Below are 24,120 nucleotides of genomic sequence, written 5' to 3' on the forward strand. Positions count from 1 at the left end.
AGATGTCAAATATTTCCAAAAACAATTTGAAATGTGGACTCGTCAGACTACAGAACACTTTTCCACTTTGCATCAGTCCATCTTAGATGATCTCGGGCCCAGAGAAGCCCGCGGCGTTTCTGGATGTTGTTGATAAATGGCTTTCGCTTTGCATAGTACAGCTTTAACCTGCACTTCCAGATGTAGCAACCGACTGTATTTAGTGACAGTGGTTTTCTGAAGTGTTCCTGAGCCGATGTGGTGATATCCTTTAGAGATTGATGTCGGTTTTTGATACAGTGCCGTCTGAGTGATCGAAGGTCACGGTCATTTAATGTTGGTTTCCGGTCATGCCGCTTACCTGGAGTGATTTCTCCAGATTTTCTGAACCCTTTGATGATATTATGAACCGTAGATGTTGAAATCCCTAAATTTCTTGCAATTGCACTTTGAGAAACGTTGTTTTTAAACGGTTTGACTATTTGCTTACGCAGTTGTGGACAAAGGAGTGTACCTTGTCCCATCCGTAAAAGACTGAGCATTTTTTGGGAAGCTCTTTTTATACCCAATCATGGCACCCACCTGTTCCCAATTAGCCTGGACACCGTGGGATGTTCCAGATAAGTGTTTGATGAGCATTCCTCAACTTTATCAGTATATATTGCCACCTTTCCCAACTTCTTCGTCACGTGTTGCTGGCATAAAATTCTAAAGTTAATGATTATTTGCACAAAAAAAAAATGTTTATCTGTTTGAACATCAAATATGTTGTCTTTGTAGCATATTCAACTGAATATGGGTTGAAAATGATTTGCAAGTCTTTGTATTCCGTTTATGTTTACATTTAACACAATTTCCCAACTCATATGGAAACGGGGTTTGTACAACATGAGCCCAAAGCCACCTTCAAGATGACAAGTGCCTTGGTGAGGAGGCGGAATGTGATGAAGTGACCAAATCAAACCTTTTTAGTGGATATAGTAAATCTATACAAGCTGTACACTGACTATTCTAAAGCAAATCCAGGTTTCATTTGAAGATATACCACAATAAAAACACATGTAAGCACATATAATAGGGCATTTAGTATTACATTAGTTTATAGACCCAACACTTTTGAAACAAATAACCACAAGTACTTACTTAAGGTCTGAGCTGCTTTTAAACTGAATAGAATGAACTCTTTAGAAAAATTTAATACTTGAAATGAGTCCTTGACTTGAATCAGAAGTGTTCGCAGAATTTCCAACGCCCTTATTGTCGAGTGGCAATAGAGAAGGGTTATTTGAATAGAAGATCCATGCGGACATGTATTTGTCGAACGCGGGGGGAAACTGAACCATTCACGAGAAATAGGAAGTGTGCCTCATGATTTAGTCAATAGTGTACTGTAGTTCATCTGTTGCAGTTTATTTAACAATATGGTATAGAAGTAAGAAATGAGCATTTTTCCAGTTTGTACAGTGTTTTCATTCTTCCTTATATTTATAGTGTTTTGCTTTAAGTGAATTTACAAAAGAAGAACCAGCAGCTCCGACTGCCGATTTCAAGTGTTGGTGAGAAAAATGCAGATTGACTCCAGATTGTGCCTCCATTCTTCAGATGCACTTCTAGTGTATCATTTTGAGGGTGGACCATCCCCGCAGATGCAATGCCCCTGTTGAAAATCATTCCACCTCAGCTTAGGAGCTGCTCTCTTTAAAACATTTGTATGACAAATGATTTTTTTTTAATGTCAAAGCAATTCATCTCTACACCTGCAAAACACGTTTCAACGTCCGAGCGATGAGATGGAGACTGTGAGTCTTAAGTTTGTGAGACCAGAAGAATCTGTGATTCTTTTAGTGACCGTGAGGTTTGCGACGGTGTCTTCATGTGCACCTGTATACATGGCTGTGTAAACAACCTGCCACAGTCCGATTTCTATTCGAGTACAACCGAGTGCTCTTCATACACACAGAGAGTAGAAGAGAGGTCTCAGGTCGTAACACATCATCCTGAATGTAATGACATAACACCCGACAACAAAAGTCAGGAATGACAGCTTGACAATAGAACATAAAGCTGGCCCAGCTCCCAGACAAACTAATACACAAAACACTTTTTTTCTCCAATGGTACAAAATATATGAATAATATAATGCAACTATATATTTCTTTAAAAAAAACGAAGAAAAAAAATGGAAAAGGCATGATATCTTACCAAGAAACAACTAAAAATAAATTGAGTATTGGACACATTTGGTCTCAACCAAAAAATAGATTCTGTGACTTCATCCCTCAACATTTTCAGGAAGAAAAAACCCTTAACTAAAGAATATTGTAATCCCAATGGGATGTTGGATTTTTATTTTTCCTCTTAACAATTTTCTTTTTTGTTTTTACAACAGCTTTTATAACAGGTACAAAAACAATCTCAATAGTAGAAAGAACAAAGCACTCTTTCATAAAAGAGTCTGAGGGGAAATCAGGACAATTGGGACATAGTTCTTCATTTCGCAGCAGAAATGCTACAAACCCTCCACAAACTTCTCTAGCGTGTCACCTGTAGCATCTCCCACCATGCTTAAGTCACTATTTAACACCCCCCTGTTGGGAGGGTTAAGCTGCGGTAGCATGGCGCTTTGTTCTGGTGTCCCCAAGTGTGCCTGTTCTAAGGACCCTGACAAAGGGCCCCCGAGTCCTGGATGGGGAGAAATTGAGTGAGACGGAGGCGGGTGTTGCGGCGACGGCTGCGGTTGGTTCTGAATATGCGGCGAGGGACTGGAATGTGGCGGTGGCTGTGAGGTCGGACAGGGGGATTGAACTGGCACAGGCGAGCGCACTTGGTTGCTGAGACTGTTGACTAGTGTGGGCTGGCCGGGGAGATGTGGCCCACCCTGACCGGCAAGCAAGTGGGTCTGGGGGCTCATGGGGCTAGGCTGGGCAGGAGAGCCCATCTGTTGCTTGAGGACGGCCTGCTGCTGGGGAAGTTGTTGTTGTTGCTGCTGCTGCTGCTGCTGCTGCTGAAGCATGCGTTGATGTAGCAGATTCTGAGAAGGGTCTAATCCCATGCCAGGCTGTGCCATCTGTGCCATGGGTGGGAGCTGCCCCATGGGCCCTCCGCCTGCTCCTGCTTGCATGGCTTGAATCTGCTGCTGCTGTTGCTGTTGTTGTTGTATGCGGAGCTGAGAGTACGTAGTTGCTGTACCCTGTGCGGGGAACTGGCTGGGGTGGCCCTGTGGCATCACGCCTTGTTGCTGCTGCTGCTGTTGTTGTTGCTGTTGTTGTTGTTGTTGTTGCTGCTGCTGCTGCTGCTGTCTCAAGAGTTGCCGGCGATAAAGCTCTTGAATTTGTGGGTTGGTATGTGCTGCGTTCATCAGCTGGCCTTGAGGCCCCAACGTCGCCATACCCTGAGCCAGAGGCTGCTGGGGCTGTTGAGATGGCATTCCTGGCCTTTGCACAGTTCCTCCAGGCAAGGCCAGCGCCTGCATCGTGGGCAAACCAGGCGGCTGTTGTTGACCTGGTTGCTGCTGTTGTGGTTGGTTGGCGTGATACTTGGCTGTTCGCTGTTTGATAAAAGCAGCCATGAGCTGAGGGTTGGATTTGAGGATGTTGAGAACTTGTTGCTGTTGCTCGGGCGAGCTAGGAGACTTGAGTGTGCGAAGAAGATCATGGAGGGCATTGGGGGCTATAGCACCAGGTCTTTGTGGTGCTTGAGGCCGTGCACCAGGCTGGTGTGGTATGAGCATTCTCTGCCCCTGGGGCTGCTGTCCTGGGGTCATCATGGCTCGCTGCAGGGTCATGGGCTGTGGTGGGGTCTGGCCTGGGACAAGGCCTGGTTGTTGAGTCTGTGTTGCCTGCATAGGCCCTGGAGCGCCAGGCCATTGACCTGGGGCCATGTTTGGTTGCATGACTTGTGGTCCCCTAGGCCCCGGTACCATCTGCATAGGTGGTTGCATTGGTCCCGTCATGCGCTGTAGAGGCTGCTGGGGATTCATGGGCAAGCCGTTCATGTTGACCAGGTAGTTTTGCTGGTTCTGTTGGGCTTGGGCCATCAATTCGATGTGTCGTGCCATTTTGACAGCAGCCAGGGGAGGCTGCTGTTGTATTTGCTGTGGCTGAGTTGGCTGTGGTACTGGGGATTGCTGCTGATGTAGAGGAGAGACATGGGGCCCTGGCTTACCCTGGGACACAGCTGCTTGAGGCTGTCCTTTGCGAGGTGCATTGGGGAAAGAAGGAGACATGCCTCCTGTTGAGTTGGGGGTCAGAGGCTGATTGGAGAGTGGCTGCTGTGGTGTCTGAGGTGTGTTGGGCGTGGCATGGGAAGTGGGGGTACTTGGAGCAGCTGATGCAGGTGGGGACGGTAGCGGCATTGTTCTGCCTTGCGTGGTAGCCATTCTTCTCCTCATTAACTGAGCCTGCTGAAGTCTGTGTTGAAGCTGCTGCTGGCGAAGCTTGTGCTTGATATTCAGGCAGAATGGGACAGGACACTTGTTCTCTTGACAGTTTTTTGCATGGTAACAGCATAAAGCAATAAGTTGTTTGCATACAGGACAGCCACCGTTTGTTTTCCGTTTGCAGCACTTTGTGTGCTGCACCACTCTTTTCATCTTCTGGCAGGACGGCAGAGAGCAGTTAGCATTGCGACACTGACAAGCGTGGACAAGAGACTGGATGCAACGTTGGATGCTTAAACGTCGGCTTTCCTGTGGACTCTTTGAAGCCTCACCGCCCTGGCTGTTGTCATCATCCAGGCCTAGACCCCATTTCACCATTTGGTGCTCATGGCCCTTTGCGTTATAACAACTAATGCAAAGATCAAAGTCCTGCAAAAAAGGGAAAGACGAAAACATGGTAAATAAAATGAAAAGCATTATGAACATTCAGCACTAATAGTTTTCATTTCGTTTTATTTTTAATCTAATGGACATTCAGTGAGAAAATTACTTTTTGACAGTATTAAAAAGTAGATATGTCAAAATGGGAACACACCTCACACACAGTGCAGTGCCAGCGTGTCTCCACATGGTGCTTGCACTCGTTGCAAGTGTAGACAAAGCGGTCCTGTCCCTGATTGTGCAGCTCAACCAGCATGCACATTGTACTCCACTTGCACCGCCTGAGAGAGCTGAACTCCCAATGTTTGTCCCTGGCCAAAGTCAGGAAAGCATCCCGGCCATCCATTAGGTCACAGGAGAGCAGGGGGTCAGGGTCAATGATGGGATGCAAGGTGTTGATCATGGGAGCAGAGTGGAGGTGGATTACAAAGAACACCTATAGCAAGTAAATAAACCCTTAGAGAAACAGCTATATACTACACTCAATCAATGAACTCTGTTTAATTACATGCAACAATAAATCCAAATCCATGCACAGAATTAAAACGCATGGTCTCAGTCAAAAAACGTTTTTTTTTTAGCTGTAAATAGTAAAAAACTAAACAACTCTGACCTCTTTGTGCTTCTCCAAGGTGGCATAAAGCTTCTGGGACAGATCATTAGCTACATTCGGCATTCCAGGCTTCTTCTTGTTGGTTCGGCTCAAGCTGCTCTTGTTTTTATTAGTCTTCTTATTGTTTTTCTTCTTAGCATTTTTGCTGTCACTTGGAGTGCCCTGAAATTAACATACAATTAGAAACACTTGTAATCACTGTAGAGATTACTTGATTTAGCCTATATACCAGGCGGTTTACAAAACGTACAAAATCTAAAAGGTCGCAGAAAACTGCACTACAAATGAAAAAAAATATAAACCAGTGGTAGATGCACAACTATAGGGATAGTGTTGCAAATACAATTATTTTTAAAGATGTAATGAACTAAACTGTAGAACAAGTAAATAATCACTGAGCAATGGTGACACGCACCTCAGGAGTTTCAGTGGCTGCAGTGTTTTCTTCTTTCTTTCTTTCCTCCTCCTCCTGCTCCAGCTCCTTGATGCTTTCTTCTAGCACATTAGGCCAGAAATCACCTTCAAAGTAGGGCAACTCATTGGCGCTGGTTAGACGATCCTCAGTTGCCTGTTTGAAAATATCCTAAACAGAAGACAAAATGGATTTGTATTTTTAATTTATCATTTACTGTAGTGTTCAAATACATTTGCACACAAACCATAAAAAAATGGACAATAGACAATACCGAGCATCATATGTGCATTTCACTTTCCAATCGATGTTATTTATCCATTCATCCATCCATCCATTTTCTAACGCTTATTCCCTTTGGGGTCGCGGGGGGTGCTGGTGCCTATATCAGCTACAATCGGGCGGAAAGCGGGGTATACCCAGGACAAGTCGCCACCTCATCGCAGGGCCAACACAGATAGACAGACAACATTCACACACTAGGGCCAATTTAGTGTTGCCAATCAACCTATCCCCAGGTGCATGTTTTTGGAGGTGGGAGGAATCCGAAGTACCCGGAGGGAACCCACGCAGTCACGGGGAGGACATGCAAACTCCACACAGAAAGATCCCGAGCTACTCAGGACCTTCGTAATGTGAGGCAGACGCACTAACCCCTCTGCCACCGTGAAGCCTGATGTTATTTATATGAACACATTATTACATGTTACTAAGTCTGTTATAAATAATGATTTAATGCAGATTAAACACAAATTCATCTCAATTTAAAAAAATACCCAATTTACCAAGCTTTTTATATTAACATAAACATGTTGAAAGTGTTAAAGTAATTACCAAAAAGCGCATATAAATACGTTTTTTTTGCCCTTGATTCTCTTTGTTAATATAAACAGAAACACGATTAATAAAGATTCAAATGGAAGATATTTAGTTTTGATAAATCAAAATTTACCCACAGCAATATGTTTAGTCAGATTAAAATGTTTAGATCATGGGTGTCAAACTCTGGCCCGCCGTGTAATTTAATCTGGCCCTTGAGGCAAAATCAATTTAGGATTAGAGCTGGCCCGCCGGTGTTATACAGCGTCGGTGCCGCTGTAACACATTCACCGCTAATACTCATACTTGCCAACCCTCCTAGTTTTCCCGGTAGACTCCCGAAGTTCAGTGCCCCTCCCGAAAAACTCCTGGGGCAACCATTTTCCCAAATTTCTATCGATTTCCACCTGGACAACTATATTGGGGGCGTGCATTTAAGGCACTGCCTTTAGCGTTCTCTACAACCTGTCGTCACGTCCGCTTTTCCTCCGTACTAACAGCGTGTCACATAATATTTGTGGCTTTTACACACACACACACACGCACAAGTGAATGCAAGGCATACTTGGTCAACAGCCATACAGGTCACACTGAGGGTGGCCGTATAAACAACTTTAGCACTGTTAGAAATATGCGACACATGGTGAACCCACTTCAAACAAGTATGACAAACACATTTCGGGTGAACATCCGCACCGTAACACAACAGAACAAATACCCAGAACCCTTTGCAGCACTCACTCATCCGGGAAACTTCCAGCAAACTGACCAATAATGAACGTTTTATTCATGCATTTTCTCTTTTCCGTTTGGTTCATTCATTATTGTTATTTTATTTTCAAATTTATTATAAGCCTGTGGAAAAAAATTGATATTTACCTCAGAAGATTGCAAATAGAAAAAAAGTCATAACATTTTTATTTAAATTTTATTTGATATGCCATTGATATTTTTTTTTAAATTATTAGTATTTGAAACTGGATTTTGCATGTCACTAAAGTTATATAAGGCTTGCTTGTTCAATATGTAATGCAAAACTTGTTTGGGTTCCTATTAAAAGGTTAATTTGTTCAACCTAGGCCTGCGGCTTTGTTCAGTTTAAAATTTTGGCCCACTCTGTATTTGAGTTTGACACCCCTGGTTTAGATGTTTGACAGTTATAATTTAAACATATCACTGAAGTAACTTTTTTTGTATATACTCCACTCTAAAGATTTCCTCACCTTATAGTCGTGCAAGATCCTTTCTCCAAAAGCTTTGTCTAGCATCTTCCGATACCAGTCCTGGAGTCTCTTAGGTTTAGGAATCTTCTGCTCAAAAGGGTGGCAGTGGAAAATGTAGTCATCCCCCTCACTTGGTGGACAGGCCCAAATGTGACCTTGAGCATAGCTTCAGAAGCACAAATAGAAAGAAAGGTTAGACCTGAGAACTGCTGTTGACGTAAACAAAATATTTGTTCAACAAAGAACCAGCAACCTCAGCCGAGGACATTTGTTTTTGGTCTTTTTCTTTTGTCAGAGTTGAAATGTTGGCCAAAAACAGCCATGTTTTGCAATACATAAATGTCCATTGCAGAGAACGCTGGCTCTCAGGAGAATAATCATAGTGTAATTGTATGATAATTACCCAAGTTTCTTAGCATATTCTAGATAACCAATGAGGATCTCATGGTACACTGCTGTTCGTAAAAGTCGAGGTTTGAAGAAGTGAATACTGTCAAGGTACGATATGTAGACTCGTCTGAAAGAAAGTAAGGGTAGAGAAAATGTTAGAATTTCCTAAAAGGAATATTTAGGAAAAGGTAGAACATTTCCATGACCCATAAGCAGTCAAAACAACGTTCCAATGCAGACTTTCATGAACTAAAATAAATAAAATCAATTGAACAAAAATAGCACAAACCTAGTGTTGGGGTATGGGCATTCAGACCCGTACTCCTGTACATGCATGCCAAAGAAGCACACGTCAACGCCATCAATCTCTTCGAAGGCAAAAAGTGCTTTGGTTCGATAGGGAAAAGTCTCAGGCATTTCACCTGTGTCTACAAATCTGAAATCATCAACAGACAACAATTATTTTAACAGGTGAGTTGAAATGAGAAGTACGTTGTTGTAGCGTACGTTTTTGAAATGCAAATATAGTCTGCATTGAATGGACTACATACACCCATAATGTGAAGCCTTCCAAAATAGAGTTTCACGTGTGTGATGATTTTTAATTCCATATTTTGGCAAGAATTTCCTTAAGCCTAAAAATGTAATATTCGGGTAACATCTCCCAATACTTTGCTTAAGCACCGACCTCCACCAAGGGGGAAAGACTATAGTATGCAAGTGCACCATTGTTTTTGACTTTGTGTATTATTGCAAAGCATTTTGGATTTTAATATTTATGTAACGTGGTGAGAAAAATCGTATTTTAACTTACAACAACCACTACAGGTTAGCGCAGATGTGTGCTTGTGCACCAGAAAGCCCTTTGTGGGCAACCAGGAGGCAATGTACCATATTTTGTTTTTTTTGGCAAACAGCACTACATATATACGCTGTTTGTTGGGACACTAATGACAGCAGGAGTCTTTTACGGTGCGCCACAGGCCCAAAGTACAGACATAGATACACTTGTTCTCACCAGAGTTACATTTTGCTGGAATCGGGCTGTGCGGGAATACGGCAACGAAAAGAAGGCTTGTGTCCTCGAATGACTTGAATGAGTAGTATGACTTAGACTTACTTTTTATGTTATTCAAATTTGAACTTTTCAGCACAAATAAGAACAAAATTTCGTTACATAAGCTCATGGTAGTGCAGGATTAAAAAAAAGCAATATTATATAATTAAATAATTTAATTCACACATTTTAATGCCCGTAGTATCTCAGCAATGATAACATAATTTTTGCAGAAATGTTCAAAAGTGTGCTTGGTTTTTGTGGAAACTAGTAGTGTTGCTCATTCCCACATGATCGACAATCATAAACTCTGTGTGTATTGTGCTGATAGCAACTATGGCTACTTTTGGCACACGTTCACGCAGTCTAAACTAAATACATTTTTCACACCACCAGGGATGACGGTCCATAGCAATCCACATTTGAATAGGACAATCGATTTTGTTCAGATTAATATACCATTAAATAAACTTCCATGACAATTCCCACATTTCTGAAAACATTATTTTCCATAACTTTTTCAGTGCCTGGAAATTGCATTTTAAAATTCCATAACTTCCAAGTTTTTCATGATCGTACAAATCCTGCAAGGCAATCAGATTTGTAGTTTTTGCATAATTCTGCTAACAAAAAAATTAACTCACAAACGTGTTATAACATCTCCCACCTTTTCACTTGGAAGTAATGTGAGGCAGAATTAATTTCACTTGTGTGACGATGAGTTTGAGAGAATGTTGGCAAACTTTTAGGAAAGGTAGCAAAAACCCAAAGTCCGCTGATTTGTGGAAAAAAAAGCTTTCTCCTTGAGTGTGCGATGAATTGACTGGTAGTTTTTTAAAATAGATGAATAATTGCCTCATCGTTAGTTAATTACCTTGAGCATTGCCCTTTTGGAAAATAAAAAAAACAAATTAGTTTGATAAAAATAATCTAAAAAAAGACTTGTAGCTTTTGTAAAACTTAAGTCAGTCCTGCTCTTACCTAGCTTTCATGCCTGGTTTAACCTCCACTGTTTTGTCAGAGCTTGCAACCACCCGCACAAACACCTCTCCAGCCTCTGGATGGTTCTGTCTCTTAAGGAATTTATTGACGCGATCCTCTATATACATTCCCAGTCGCGTTGACTGTAGTCCTATAGTGAACAAACACAAAGAGACACTAATGAAACATTTTGTAAGACCATTTAAAAGATAAAGCAACAATGAAGAGGAATGAAGAACGTCACTGAAACCACATGTACTACAACAACAAAAAGGTTTAAAGACCTGAGGTCTTTAAAAAACAAAGAAAAAGGTACAAACTTTTTGCAGAGAACTTGTTGTCTTTCCGTGTTTTGCCACTCTTCTTCAAACAGTTGTCACAGACGAATCTGACGATAATGATTGTGGGACAATACAATTTAATCACACTGAGAATATGCATTATTGTGAGTTCATCATTTTTGGATCCGGTTTGGTTTCTCACCCAGATGGCCAAATGACCTCGTAGTGCAAGACACATATCTGGTGCATTTTTCTTCCACAATCTTTACATTCAACAAACCTGAAAAGCACATAAATGGCAGACTTACAAAGACGCATCAAAAACATTAGCAACTGAGACCATGGTCGTAAGCAACCGGTTTATCTTTTTTTTTTCCAGTAAATGTGACAGTGTGTGCAGGCCAACCAATGCAATCGCCTAAGAGTTTTATTGTACGGTTTGTGCAACTTCACTTGACACATGAAAATTGTTTAAAACACAGTGACACACAGTAGAGATATGTACCTAAAAACCAGGTTCCAAAATGGCCCCAGTGCTTAAGTACAGTAAAAAGTACCAATAGTAACCAGGCCAAAAATGGTCCGGTATTATACAGAGTACCATTTCATCCCCAGTGGGTACCGAAACCCGGTTCCATAATGACACTAGTGCTGATGTAAATGGTGATAACCAGGCGAAACAAAAAAGTTCCTACCTAATTCCAGTGCAAAATGAACACAGTTAACCACCAGAGACACAAAGTCTGATGCTCTTTTTAAACTCTATTGCAGACCACAACACACCAACTTCAGCCTTAAAAGGGGAACTGCACTTTTTTTTACATTTTGCCTATCGTTCGCAATCCTTATATGTAAGACAAGAACACACGTTTTATTATTTTTGTATGCATTCCAAATATTAAATGTGATCAAAAGTCTGCTTAGAATGGAGTCTATGGGAATCGCTCTATTCCGCACTCTAAAAAACATCCAAAAACCTGCAACAAGGTTTTATATACACGCTGTCAGTATGTAATGTAATGTAGGCACATTCATAATAACATGTAATATTTCCATACTTGCTCATTTTAAGCATACAGCATCACATTTTCAAAAACACATCACAGTTTTCTTTTCTCCTTTGACAACAACGCTGATTACTCCTCACTGCAGACTTCATGAGAGCCAACAAAAATAAAACATCGCTTACTGTACAATGTCACTAGGATGTCGACTGATGTTATACTCCCGTATGGATAAAGAATGACTTATTGTCCTCGCAAAGGGTTTAAAAAAAAAAAAAAAAAAAAAGTAGGTGCAAACTTTCTCACTATCTCCGAGTCCAAATTGGTTTTCAAAGTTGACCAACTTTTGAGTTTATATCCACATCATTATACTATCAAAGTGAAAAGTATTGTATTTAATCTTGAATAAACTCTCACAAACTTCGAGGCAAGAAAGCAGCTCAGCAACTGAGGATGTCAATACACCAAGCAAAAGGAAATTGCCTCTCTCTGATCAATGCACCGCCAAATGTAGGTGCTTAATGTTAGCGCTTAAATTAATGTCAGGTCATAACGTGTAAATGGAGTATTGTTGGCACTTTTTGGATGGCTATTTATTGGGTTCTATGATCACAATAAACGCGATGACATCATGGCTCCCATCGGCTCCATTGTAAGCGGCATTTTATTTACGAGATTGAGTGCATTAAACAAATAAAAACGTGTGTTCTTGTCTTACATAAGGATTGTAATTTGTAGGCAAAATTCCCTAAAAAGTGCAGTTCCCTTTAAATGGTCCAACCCCGCTAGCACTGCAAAAACAACACAGCATTTCCTCAATAACCATCAATCACGGCCACAACAAGTAAGGCACATCCAAAAACCCCAGAATTGTGAATATCAACATTGTTTTACACATTTTGTGTTTTGTCTTCTGGCTCGTTTTAATGCAATAATTATGAAGATTTGTTGTAAATTTTCTTTCTAATTATTTGTTAGATAGCTTTTCTAATATTCTTATTGAAATATTCAAATAACTAGAATGCCACAAAATTCAGCAGAAATGTCTATGTTTCAGTTTCTTAAGTTCGGTTTGAGTACTGTCCAGTGGCACTGTATTAAAAGTACTGATTTGGCACTAGTAATAACATGTACAAGCAGTGTGTCCACTTACGGCTCAGGTTCTAGTACATCATTCTTCTTTTTTTCAAATTGGTCTTTTGAGATCATCCTGAAGTCAGGGGAGTGAACAGGAAGCAGTAAGAAGTAAAGAAGTTAGAAAATAATTGGAAATTGACAGGGAACAAACAAATGACTATCACAAACTCTTGATCCATCATGCACAGGCAGAAACGTAGGATACTGTAGCTGGTTTTCGAATGATATGTACAGTATAAGAGCTAATTGCTAAATCGCAAAACTTACTACTTAGTTTATTGTCACAGAGAGAAATTTAAGCAAACTAAATCAGTTTTATTACTTACGTCTGTGGTTGTGCAGGGTCATCTCCTAACGTCACGCTCTCTCCCTGAATCTCATTGAAGCATTTCTCACAAAAATGGTACCTGAAGGAATACATATTGGGTATTGCAATAATTCAATATTTTAAGTACACTTAACAGCATAGCAATGTAAGTTCTGTAATAAAGACCAAAATAAAATATTTTACTATTGTTCGCTTTAAAAAAATATTCTACAATGCTGAATCTGACTGCTGCTGCTGTAGTGCTCTGCACATTGTGCAGGCAAAGGAGAAATTGACTGTAATTACAAAGTTCATACAGCAGGGGGTGCAATGGAATTTACATGGCTGAACAACCATACAGTGGATTTGAAATATAAGGGCAAATGTGGAAGCAATTAGGTTATTTTATTTGAATAAGTTGTACAAAAGCAGCAGTCACATTGTAGGGCAAAGGTTAAGTAAATCCTTATTTTACATTTGTTTTAGCATCCTCATTGTACGTGCAATGTCAGTTGTTAGCAAGGAATCGTTTACAATTTTTGAAGCAATTCTTGATGTATAAGTATGATGAATACCTGTTCTGATAACTGAAGTATGTGCCTCCAGTTGGGATGGTGCATAGCTGTTTCCCATAGCAACAGAGAGTTTGAGGAGAAAACTCAAACTGCAAAAAAGTGAACAAAAATGTCATTATTAGTAAATTAATATATAAAGTTAAGGTCTGATTATGTAAATGTCTGACAATCTATTTTTTTACATCAGTTAGTTTCCTATCTCCATCATACCTTCCTCCCACAGCAGTAGCCCAAGCTTTGCATGACAGGGTCAATCTCCACCTCGAACACCTCGGCCAGTTTGGAGCAGCACTTATACACACGAGATGTCTTACGATTGTACAGCCATGCATTGTTGAACATTAGCCAGACATCATCCACATACTGCCAAGGATCTTGATATTGGCCTGTGTCTAGTTTGCGTTTTATTGTGGACAGATCTATTGGGTTTTTAACAATGTCAAAGTAGTCCTACAAAAAGAAAGCACAGATATTAGGTTACACAGCACATCAGCAATACATTGATGCTGCCTGGGTTCCATTATTTTTCTAGTTTCAAAATGAATCTAGAACATTTTTTTTCTATTGTGCTAATCTTTGTTTAATAAAAATATATAGAGTGCTTTAATTCCACACAATCGTATAGATTAATGGTTTAATTTTTAAGAGGAAACCACAGCCATGTGTGTGTTACCTACCGGAATACACAGAAGCATGGGGTCAACAGGCTGTCTAAAGGGCAGTGACTCTGAATCCTGTCTGTAGAGAGATTCCAAAGTCGGCATCAGAGCTTGGCGCAACTCTTCTGGCTTAAAGACTGAAAAAAAGAGACATTTTTAAAAGTTATATGCATGCAAAAAACACAGATCGCTGTTTGTGTGTATGCAGGTGTCTTAGTACGACATACAATCTATCTATTTGTGAGTCGTAAATACACGGCAAACCAAGTCATTGTAAAATCTATATAAAACTTTTACTTATCGTGAACAGAGAAAAAGGGCAAATATAAAGACAAATCAATTCAAGTCCATCATGTAACACTATCTAGTATGGAGTATTATGGGAACATCGAACAGTGGATGAAACTACAACAACTTGTCTCAGTCTCATCTAATGTCTTTTTTATATGTAGTTTTTATTTGTGTTCCTCTATTATTTTTTAAATTTCTGTTATCTGTCAGGGAACATTAGAAATAAACTAGCAGTGGTGCTATAATTTGACATATTTACACCTGCATTGTTGTCAATGTCCATAAACAGTGTCCCCAAAACATTTTTTTTAAAATAAATCCAAATCTACATGCTTTTTGAAGAAACTAAAATACCGTATTTCATTGAATTGCCGCCCGGGCGCTAATTAATTTAAAACCTCTTGTCACTCCTGCGCTTACAAAAGGCATTCGGTAAAAGTAAGCATGCGCTAATTATTGTAAAACCTCTTCTCACTCTGGCACTTACCAAAGGCATGCAGTAAAAATTTGAGTCTGATGTAAGCTTGGATCTTAAATCCTACTGAATAGCTCTTAATCTTCTTCCCTCTATTGAAATCAGCCTCATCCATTTTGAAAATGATGACAGGGGAAGTGTCACTCTTGATGTCACGAGTTTGACCAGGCGGTAATACTAAGCATGCGCTAATTATTTTGCGAAGCGAGTTTGACCCGACAGTATTTCAAGGCAGGCGCATACTATATGCCCTGCGGCAATTCAAGGAAATACGGTATACAACAATTTCACACACAATGCTGTCAATGTTTTTAACAGAAGCTAACATTGACTTATCAATTGTTTAGCCCACCTCTTAATTTACTAAGCGCATCTTGTTATAATTGTAAATTTGCATTGCATCGGACGCCTACCTTTCTTCCGAGAGGGCGATGAAGAGGAGGTTCTGTTGGCTCCCTCTGCTTCCTCCTCTTTGGGCTCTGTCTTCAGTTCAATCTTTTTCTCCTCTACCTCCATTGACTCCTGCTTCATTTGTGGCTCCTCCTTCTTCGTTGATGAGGTACTAGAGTCTTCATCAGTCTAAAATTATAGAGAGAGAGAGAGAGAGAGAGAGAGAGAGAGAGAGAGAGAAATCAAAGAAATAATCACAATGGCACTTAGTTGAGCAAAGCCTAATGCAAAGTTGGAAATCTCTACAAAAACAATTTAAAACAGTTTTACAGATGCCAAACCCTACACATTTCTCAGCGACATGTATAAAAGAGAAATGAATTCACTGACAAAAACAGCCCACACTCAAAACTCTTGTTAGCTCTCTACAGGCTACGAGGTAGGACTTAAAACAACTTATGGTGAAGCATACAGAAATTGCAAACTTTTATTATCTGAAATGGTGTAGGGCATTAACAGTTCAACAGGTCAAACAGTGATAAAAAGGTATGTATTCTATACAACACCAAAATTACTAACAGGGATGAAAGAAAAACTATTTATCTCCACGTTTATACATTTGCATGTGGGAGAGTAATAATAGTTATTTACTATTATAGTTTATTTACTATCAATCAATCAAGATTGATTGATTAATTTGCTACAAGTCAGTGTGTTTGATTATAGTATTTATTTTCAATATAAAAAATCGAATAAATCCTAATATAGTAGCTCCCACCAACCTCCATCTTGATTTCATGTTTGCCGCCAGTATGGCCAAAATCTTGTTGATCTTGGCGTGCCTCTCCTTTGACCTCCGTAGGCGGCAAGTCTGCTGTGGCATGCTGCGAGTGCAGGTCAGCGCTAGCAGCCGAGGCTGGCGTAGGCACCCGGTTGTCCAGACTGGTGCCTGGTTGAGACAGCTGCAGGAAAAAGAAAGAAACATGACAATGTGATGTAAATGTGGCAGAACAACTTGGTAGTTGCATGCAGACCTGAAAGTACAGCAAAGATGAACACTTCTCATACACATTAATGGTTTTCCTAAGTTGGAAAAAGGTACAATAAAACAATTGTAATGGATGTTGGGAAGACTGGTGAAATGTAATTATCACAGAGCGAGGTGAAGATGATGGGACGGGTGGCTACATGACAGTAAGTTTGCAGGGGTTAAAGTTAAGGGCATGCGTAGGAGCTCAGGCTCACCGGTGTGGTAGGGGGCTGAGTAAAGGGCTGAGGCGGGGGCTGCGTCTGGGCTGTTGAGGGAAGTTCCACTTGGGTTTGGGGCTGAGAGGGGCAGGGTGGAGTGGCACCTTGGGTAGAGGCAAGACCAGACTGGGTGGGAGTGGCACTACGGCTGGAGGACTGGGGGAAGGGCGGGTTAGTGACAGCCCCAGCTGTGGAGGCGGAAGAGGCAGCAGGCGGAGGTGTTGAGAGCAAGGGGGTTTGGGAGGAGACTAGTTGAGTGCCTAACGAGGGGCCAAGTGCATTCATGGGGGGGTTAGCACCCTGCTGCTGCTGCTGGAGAAGACACACACGAAAGGCGGACAAGCACACAAGATAGGCAGACAGAAAAAGTTATCAGATCAGACAGACACACCACATCACACATACACAACACAAAAATGTTGGCTTAGAAAGCACCTTGGCATGGACACATATCAAATCTATTGATTAGTATGATTATAACACTGTAAATTAAATGCAATTATAGTGGTGCCTCAACTTACGAGTACCTTAACTAATTTGAGATACGAGCGGTCCCAGCTTTTTTTATGCTTTAAATTGTAACAATTTTTGTTCTTGTTTTAAGTAGTATTTGTAACAGGGTTGTGCTATAGCGCTGTAAAGAGTTAATGTATTGTTACACGTTGTTGGTCCTGCTACATTTACACAAAAAAAAAGTTTTGGTTAGACAGTGGATTTGCGCTCCGCTCAGAGATTGACATCATGCCCTCCAACATCTGAACTAAGAAAGTTAGTGTTAAAAGGTGAAGCGGACGACCAAATCAGAGAGAGAAACCATTAAATATACCCAACCTGTCAGTAGCCTACTGGGCAAAGCAAGCCTTGTTACAGAGTCAGTTTGCATCACACAGGCTTCAGCGATAGTTTTGGTTGACAAACACCTCGCTTGATGTGTTGTAACTCAGAAAAGACTTCTCCAGTCCGTCCGTCAAATATGTCGGAGATAGTGTTACCAGATGCCATGAGAGAAACACGCAACAAGCTCTATGAAAACAAGTAGCTTATAATAAGGGCATAGTGTGCAAACAACCCTGGATGGAGATTTAGCGAAGGCGACGCGCATTAATCTGTTACCTCAAAGTAAACAATCTTAATAAAGTACATAAAACTACGGTACTGTTTTTTGTAATCAATGCTATTGTAAATATTTCCAAACAGTATTTATTGTCTAAAAGTTTCTTTTTCTATTTAAAAAGGCATGGTACATGTTAAAATTGGGGTGTACAAGTGTTCTGAGATAAGAGACTGGTCATGGAACAATGTGCTTGTATGTTGAGCTACCACCATATTTGAAAAAATAAAATAAAATCTATTGTTGACAAAAAAACATTGGCTATTCACACTGGTTGGGTTGTATGGACGCCTGCATTTGATGAAAACATTTCAGAATATTAATATCAGAATTCAAGTGCAGGCTAACTTCTCTCATTGCCATAAACATTTAATAAGAATGGTGCAATGACTTATTATATATATTATATATTGAATATAAATATATATTATACAATATATATAATATATATCTATTATGTTTCCATTTACACACATTTTTTTTAATTGATCTCAACTCTGTACACTGCTGCTGGAATTTTAATTTTCCTGAAGGAACTCTCCTGAAGGAATCAATAAAGTACTATTTATCTATCTATCTATCTAACATATATATAATATCTGAACTATTTTTTGTACGAAAAGTCTTATTGGGAAAAAGTATTTGGAAAACCACACGTCCAAACTTTTTGTGGATGAATGTGTACAGAGAGCTGGAAGGATATGAAATTAGGAATATAAGATAAACAAAACAGTACCATAAATCAAACAATACAGTGTTATTGGACTTTACTACGTGCATATGTACAACACTTATTGATGTCTCACCTGGGTCACAGCAGCCTGTGCTTGTGGCTGACCCATACCGGGTGTCAAAGTGACATTCATTGCTCCTATTGCAGAAACAGCAGTAGATCCCGGAGGGAACTGAGTCTGAGCCATAAACTGTCCCTGGTTGGCTGTCTGGCCCACAATGTTGCCACTGTTGTGACTGGCAATCATACCCTGGGCTTGAGGCATTCTGGAGGGTGACATGCCCACCTGGACAGTAAAAGAAAACCACACTATTAATACATGATGATTTATTTAAAAAAAAAAAAAGTCTGCATTACTTGAGTACCAGTGACATTATACAAATAGTGATAAATAGAAAAGTGCATTACAGTATTACAAAAGTGAATACAACCTTTACATTTAGACAATGACGGCTATGTGTTGAGTGACCTTCTTTCCTGCGATAGACAGAAAGCTACATACTGACGACTCAGTCCACTTTTTTACCGGGGATCTACTGTATTTACTCTGAGGTAATGTATGTTTGAATGAGTGTTTTATACCACATATTCTTTAATCAGAAAAAACAGTATATGTCTTAGAATCCTGTGAACGATGGAAATGATCACAGCCCTATTATTAACCTATGAACAAGCTATAAAGTCATCATACACTGAGTTGCCAACATTTGGTGTTTGCAATCTGATAAATCCATACCCCTCACCCATATCATGAATATGATTAGAAATAGATGAAAATGTATAATATTCAGTCATATTTTATGCTACTGAAAGATTGTGTATGCGAGGAGCACTCTGCTGTTTTTAAGGACCTACTTCCAAAAGTCAAAGATCCTCTATATGACAGGAGTGTTCTGGTGCTTTTAAGGACCTACTGTAAGAAAAAAAAAATACTAGTTAAAAGGAAGATTCTCCAGATGAGTGCTCTGCTGTTTTCAAGAACCTCCTGCAAAAATGTTGCACTTGCAATTTCAATCTGATGTCATTTACGGCCAGTTGAATAGTCCTGCTGTAGTACATTACGTACCTGAAAAAGCTCTGGACCCCCTTCATCTCGCCTTTCTTTCGCAGTGTCCGAATGTTTGTCAGAGCAGAAGTGTCAGAGGATACCCCGCCTTCACTTTATGGAAATATCAACTTTCCACTTTTCTAAGTGATTTCTGAACACAAAGTCATCCAGCAAGATATCCTTGTAAAGTAATTCATTATGATCTTATTTAATTGCTCAGTCTAATGTTGACACACCTGGCAATGGTGGTGAGGAGCTAGCTGGTGATTTATACTGTAACTATGTAGGTACTCTACAGAGGCAGAAACTGTAGCTTTTTATTTTTGGTTGTCTTAGATTGCAATCTGAAAGCTGCTGTGTTTCATGTTTGATCATTGTGACCCGCCCTCTTCAGGGTTTAAACAGACAGGCTACACCTGACCTGTACACACGCAATGTCGGTGTTTGTGACCTGACTCACCTATTTAACAGTAGCATGGCGACCAACGCACCATATTTAAAAAAATATTTTCGATAACATCCCGGGTATGCGGGCATATATCAGACACCAAAAAAGACAAGTAAATAAAATCCAATATTTCCTCCGGTCCATGGGAAATGTTTTTTTGTTAAATCTGTTTTCTCAAACCAGTATTGATAACATATGTTAGTCATTGGTAGTGTTCTTTAACACATTCACACAATATTTATTATTTTCACAATTTGGCAAATTTAGGTATTTTATATCCACACAAAAACATCACAATCTCAGAGAATTTTAACGTCAGTCAGTGTGTCAAGAAACATGTGTCTCCAACGGAATCCGAAGAGTTAGAAGCTCTGCATACGTTAAGGTGTGCCTGTGTCCTCAGGCCTTCTTACCGCTGGGACAGAGCTCATATTCATTTGTTGAGGGTGGGCCATTGGAGAGGCAGCTCGGGTCCCCATTGTCGCCTGAGACATCTGTGCGTTCGGCAGAGCCATGTGATTAAATTGGTTGATTCCTTGTGAACACAGGACAGAAGACAATATTGAACAACTGGCACAGTGAAGCAGTTCAAAAACAAATGTAGACTTAAGAATACTTTTCCTATGTTTTCATTTTATAAAAAATGGTTTTGCATTTTGCATTGTAATAAGTCAGCAATATTAGAGGACTATGTATAAGGGATTCAACAAGTGAGGCGAGTGAGAGGCTCTTCAGCACAGCCTTGATTATAATCAATGAAAGGAGGAGACTTAAAAGGGCAAGTACCGTGCGTCATTGTAGATGTTCAAGTGTATATGCTACTATATTATTTGTACTTTTAGTTATGACTATTTCAGTTATAGTCAACGTTGCAACTTTTTTTTTTTGCTGCTATTAAAGGGTATAGGCCAGGTATCTCAGTGTACACTGGAAATATAATTAATTGATTTGTTTTAAAACTCATTTAAAATTGTGTACACACAGCGTCTCTGCAGGTTTCAACAAGTCACATTTAAAACTATTTAAGACAATTTAAGACCATGATGACCATGATGGCCCAGAATTAATTGTAATTACTGTACATAAATTAATGAATTGCTCTTTCATATTGAAAAACAATGGTGCTGTAAATCACAACAATATATAGCAAGTAAAAGAGACTGTTAACACATGCTGAAGCTAAATGGTTCACTTTTGCAGTTTTCAACGGTCAGAATAGAACGAAGAAAGAAAAACATCCACAATGCTACAGTCTGACCAAAGTTGTGGAAAAACAGGGCGCGCAGAAAAGGAAGGCACTTATGGATTGGAACTTTGAAACAGAATTTCGGTAGAATGTGGATAACATTCACAATTCCTCAGCTAATTTTGTATCTGGTTTGTATTCCATTTTGAATACATCTTAGTGCTTTTCCTGAATTGTTTGCAAAAATGTTGCTAAAAAACATGAGCTATGTATTATTTTAGCATAACAAAACGACATTCACATATCTTTTATGCTTTCTGGGTCCTCACCCAACCACAAACTATTTGTAAGCCGACAACCATTCACTTTTGATTTCAGTTGCTGTATACGCTTCGACAAAGACTAATTAGTTGACTATGTCTGAGTGGCTAAGCAGTAATTATTGGAATAATAAAATGACATATTATTATAAGTTTTACTGCTGTGTGCACTATTAGTCATTACACCACAGATAAAATAGCTTGTTTACTGTAAGTAACAGTATGATTTAGTAAGGATGTCAAATCGATCTCCTTGTTGGTCGTATTTAGGTCTTGATGAGATTGTGATAAGACATTTTAAGTAGGGCTGTCAGATTTTCAAAATATAACGATTTTTAATTGATTTAAAAAAAAAAAATCCCCCAATTGTTTATTTATTTATTTATTTTTAATTTGTCCTGTCTAGCCACTCAGGCAAATAGTATTGGTGATGTAATAAATGCCCAGATCTGCTGTTCAGATTTACTTTAGAAAAGAGAAGCGTGGTATACTTCTCGTGTTGCCTTATTTGTATTTGACTTCATCCAATGTTTGGGTTTAATTATCCATCCATCCATTTTCTACCCCTTGTCCCTTTTGGGGCCTATCTCAGCTGCATTCGGGCGGTAGGCTGGGTACACCCTGGACTATTCAACAAAATCAGTTTACTTTTAAATAATGTAGAAATGTATCAAAGCTGTTAATGTATTTAATGATTCCTGAGCGCGGCCCCGCTGCTGCTCACTGCTTCCTTTACCTCCCAGGAGGTGAACAAGGGGATGGGTCAAATGCAAAGGACAAATTTGACCACACCTAGTGTGTGTGTGACAATCATTGGTACTTTAACTCTAACTTAAGGAGTACTGTAGTTAATAGATCTGGCACCCAATGTTATTTTAAAAAAAAGTATTTATTTTGACTCAAGAATCGATTCTGAATCGAATAAAATCTTGTAGCCTAATTTTAAGGCCTTAAATGTTACGTATTGTATTTCGGACATTTTAAGACCCTGTGGGTACCCTGACAAAGTTTCACTTAACAAAATGTATTGTTTGGAGTATTTGACAGCAGCAGCTGAGTCTAGACCCCAATCAAAAATGCAAATAAAAGATAATTGCATTTCATCTTTGTGTAAAATGAAAGACATACCTTGGGGAACCTGCATGCGGTTTATGATTTGATTTGGCATGTTGGGCAGAGGGACAGGTCCATCTTAAAAACAAAACAAATTTACGATCAGAATATTCCTTTAAAATCACAGAAAGGGATTACACCCCAGTTCCCTAATAAATATAAAAGCACATACTCTGTGGCCTGGGGCCTAAGGTGTTGGGTTGTGGGAGACAAGGCTGCTGGGTGCCCTGGGTTGTCATAGGTGCCTGATTGATGATCTGCTTTGGCAGCCGTGAGCGTCTTTTCTCCTCTAGCTCCTTTTGAATTTTATAAATTTTTTCAGCAAGGAAATGATAGTACTCATCCTATACCAAAGAAAAGAAAATATGACAACAGCCTCACTAGTTAAGTTGTTGGATAAGACAGGTATTCATTTATGTAGGTGGTCTTTGGGCAGGTTATTTAAGCACCTACCCGGCTATTCGCTGACTCATACATGTCCCCCTCCACCTTTCTGGCATACACAACTAGGTTCTCCATTCGTCTGTCCTTCAATGCTGCCGGGTCAGGGGTGGGAAATATGGCCTGCACTCTGTGTGGAAAGTGTTTGATTTTCAACAAACCTTGAAAGTAGGTAATAAATTCATTAAAATCAAAATGCAGAAAGCAAATTTGACCCATGCTTAGGTGTCAAGTTTTGCTTTAAATCATTTCTTCTCAAATAGTGGGACGGGCCCCTCTGGCGGGGGCACAGTGCGATGCCAGGGGGAGCGAGTATGACCCTGGGGGAACAAGCTTTATCAGTATCATGCAGTATCAGTAGCTTCAAAAAGCTACGCACAACAAATTGTTCTCATTTTAGCCATTAATCCTGACTTCAAATAAAAAAATAAAAAAATCACCCATTTTTTTTTTTGTAATCCAAGGTGTTTTATATGTTGCCAAAGAATTCAAATTTATTATTTGAGTTGGTTTAATTAAATTTTTCAGTATCAAAAGGTTGAAGTCCGTTAGTGATTTTTTAAGTTCAAAAAAAGATTATAAATATTTTTTACTTTCGGCAAATTAATGAACTTTAAATATTTCTGCTGGACTAAAAATTTATGTTATCGCTTATTATTCTTTTCACAGCAAAAAGTGGGGGTGAGGTGAAAAATGTTTTCGTCTCCCTTGGGGAGGCGTAGCAGAAAATAATTGATAAGCACTAAGTTACCGTATTTTTCGGACTATAAGTCGCAGTTTTTTTCCAGTTTGGCCAGGGGCGCGACTTATACTCAGGAGCGACTTGTGTGTGAAATTGTTAACACATTAACGTAAAATATCAAATAATATTATTTAGCTCATTCACGTAAGAGACTAGACGTATAAGATTTCATGGGATTTAGCGATTAGGAGTGACAGATTGTTTGGTAAACGTATAGCATTTTCTATATGTTATAGTTATTTGAATGACTCTTACCATAATACAAACTCCGTTTCCATATGAGTTGGGAAATTGTGTTGGATGTAAATATAAACGGAA

General features: G+C 39.6%; 1 protein-coding gene across 5 annotated transcripts in view; it reads right to left on the reverse strand.

Annotated features, from left to right (window-relative positions):
- Positions 1-2,296: 2,296 nt before the first annotated feature.
- The window catches only part of crebbpa (CREB binding protein a), a 71,870-nt gene continuing 50,046 nt past the window's right edge, over positions 2,297-24,120 (reverse strand). For 3 of the 5 annotated variants that reach the window (XM_061880513.1, XM_061880511.1, XM_061880510.1), the window contains 23 exons: positions 23,073-23,190; positions 22,792-22,963; positions 22,635-22,697; positions 20,414-20,535; positions 18,578-18,790; positions 16,658-16,972; positions 16,195-16,374; positions 15,436-15,601; positions 14,275-14,393; positions 13,808-14,047; positions 13,598-13,686; positions 13,042-13,122; positions 12,732-12,788; positions 10,777-10,854; positions 10,614-10,681; positions 10,294-10,444; positions 8,545-8,691; positions 8,269-8,382; positions 7,866-8,031; positions 5,827-5,994; positions 5,412-5,573; positions 4,953-5,234; positions 2,297-4,786 (listed from right to left, as the gene is read on the reverse strand). In XM_061880513.1, the coding sequence (XP_061736497.1) occupies positions 2,489-4,786; positions 4,953-5,234; positions 5,412-5,573; positions 5,827-5,994; positions 7,866-8,031; positions 8,269-8,382; positions 8,545-8,691; positions 10,294-10,444; positions 10,614-10,681; positions 10,777-10,854; positions 12,732-12,788; positions 13,042-13,122; positions 13,598-13,686; positions 13,808-14,047; positions 14,275-14,393; positions 15,436-15,601; positions 16,195-16,374; positions 16,658-16,972; positions 18,578-18,790; positions 20,414-20,535; positions 22,635-22,697; positions 22,792-22,963; positions 23,073-23,190 (5,569 nt within the window). In that variant the 3' untranslated portion in view covers positions 2,297-2,488. The remainder of the gene's footprint in view (positions 4,787-4,952; positions 5,235-5,411; positions 5,574-5,826; positions 5,995-7,865; positions 8,032-8,268; positions 8,383-8,544; positions 8,692-10,293; positions 10,445-10,613; positions 10,682-10,776; positions 10,855-12,731; positions 12,789-13,041; positions 13,123-13,597; positions 13,687-13,807; positions 14,048-14,274; positions 14,394-15,435; positions 15,602-16,194; positions 16,375-16,657; positions 16,973-18,577; positions 18,791-20,413; positions 20,536-22,634; positions 22,698-22,791; positions 22,964-23,072; positions 23,191-24,120) is intronic. The other 2 variants (XM_061880512.1, XM_061880514.1) reach the window with 2 other exon arrangements.

The sequence above is a fragment of the Nerophis ophidion genome, linkage group LG20 (genome assembly GCF_033978795.1).
Source record: "Nerophis ophidion isolate RoL-2023_Sa linkage group LG20, RoL_Noph_v1.0, whole genome shotgun sequence".
NCBI lineage: Eukaryota > Metazoa > Chordata > Actinopteri > Syngnathiformes > Syngnathidae > Nerophis > Nerophis ophidion.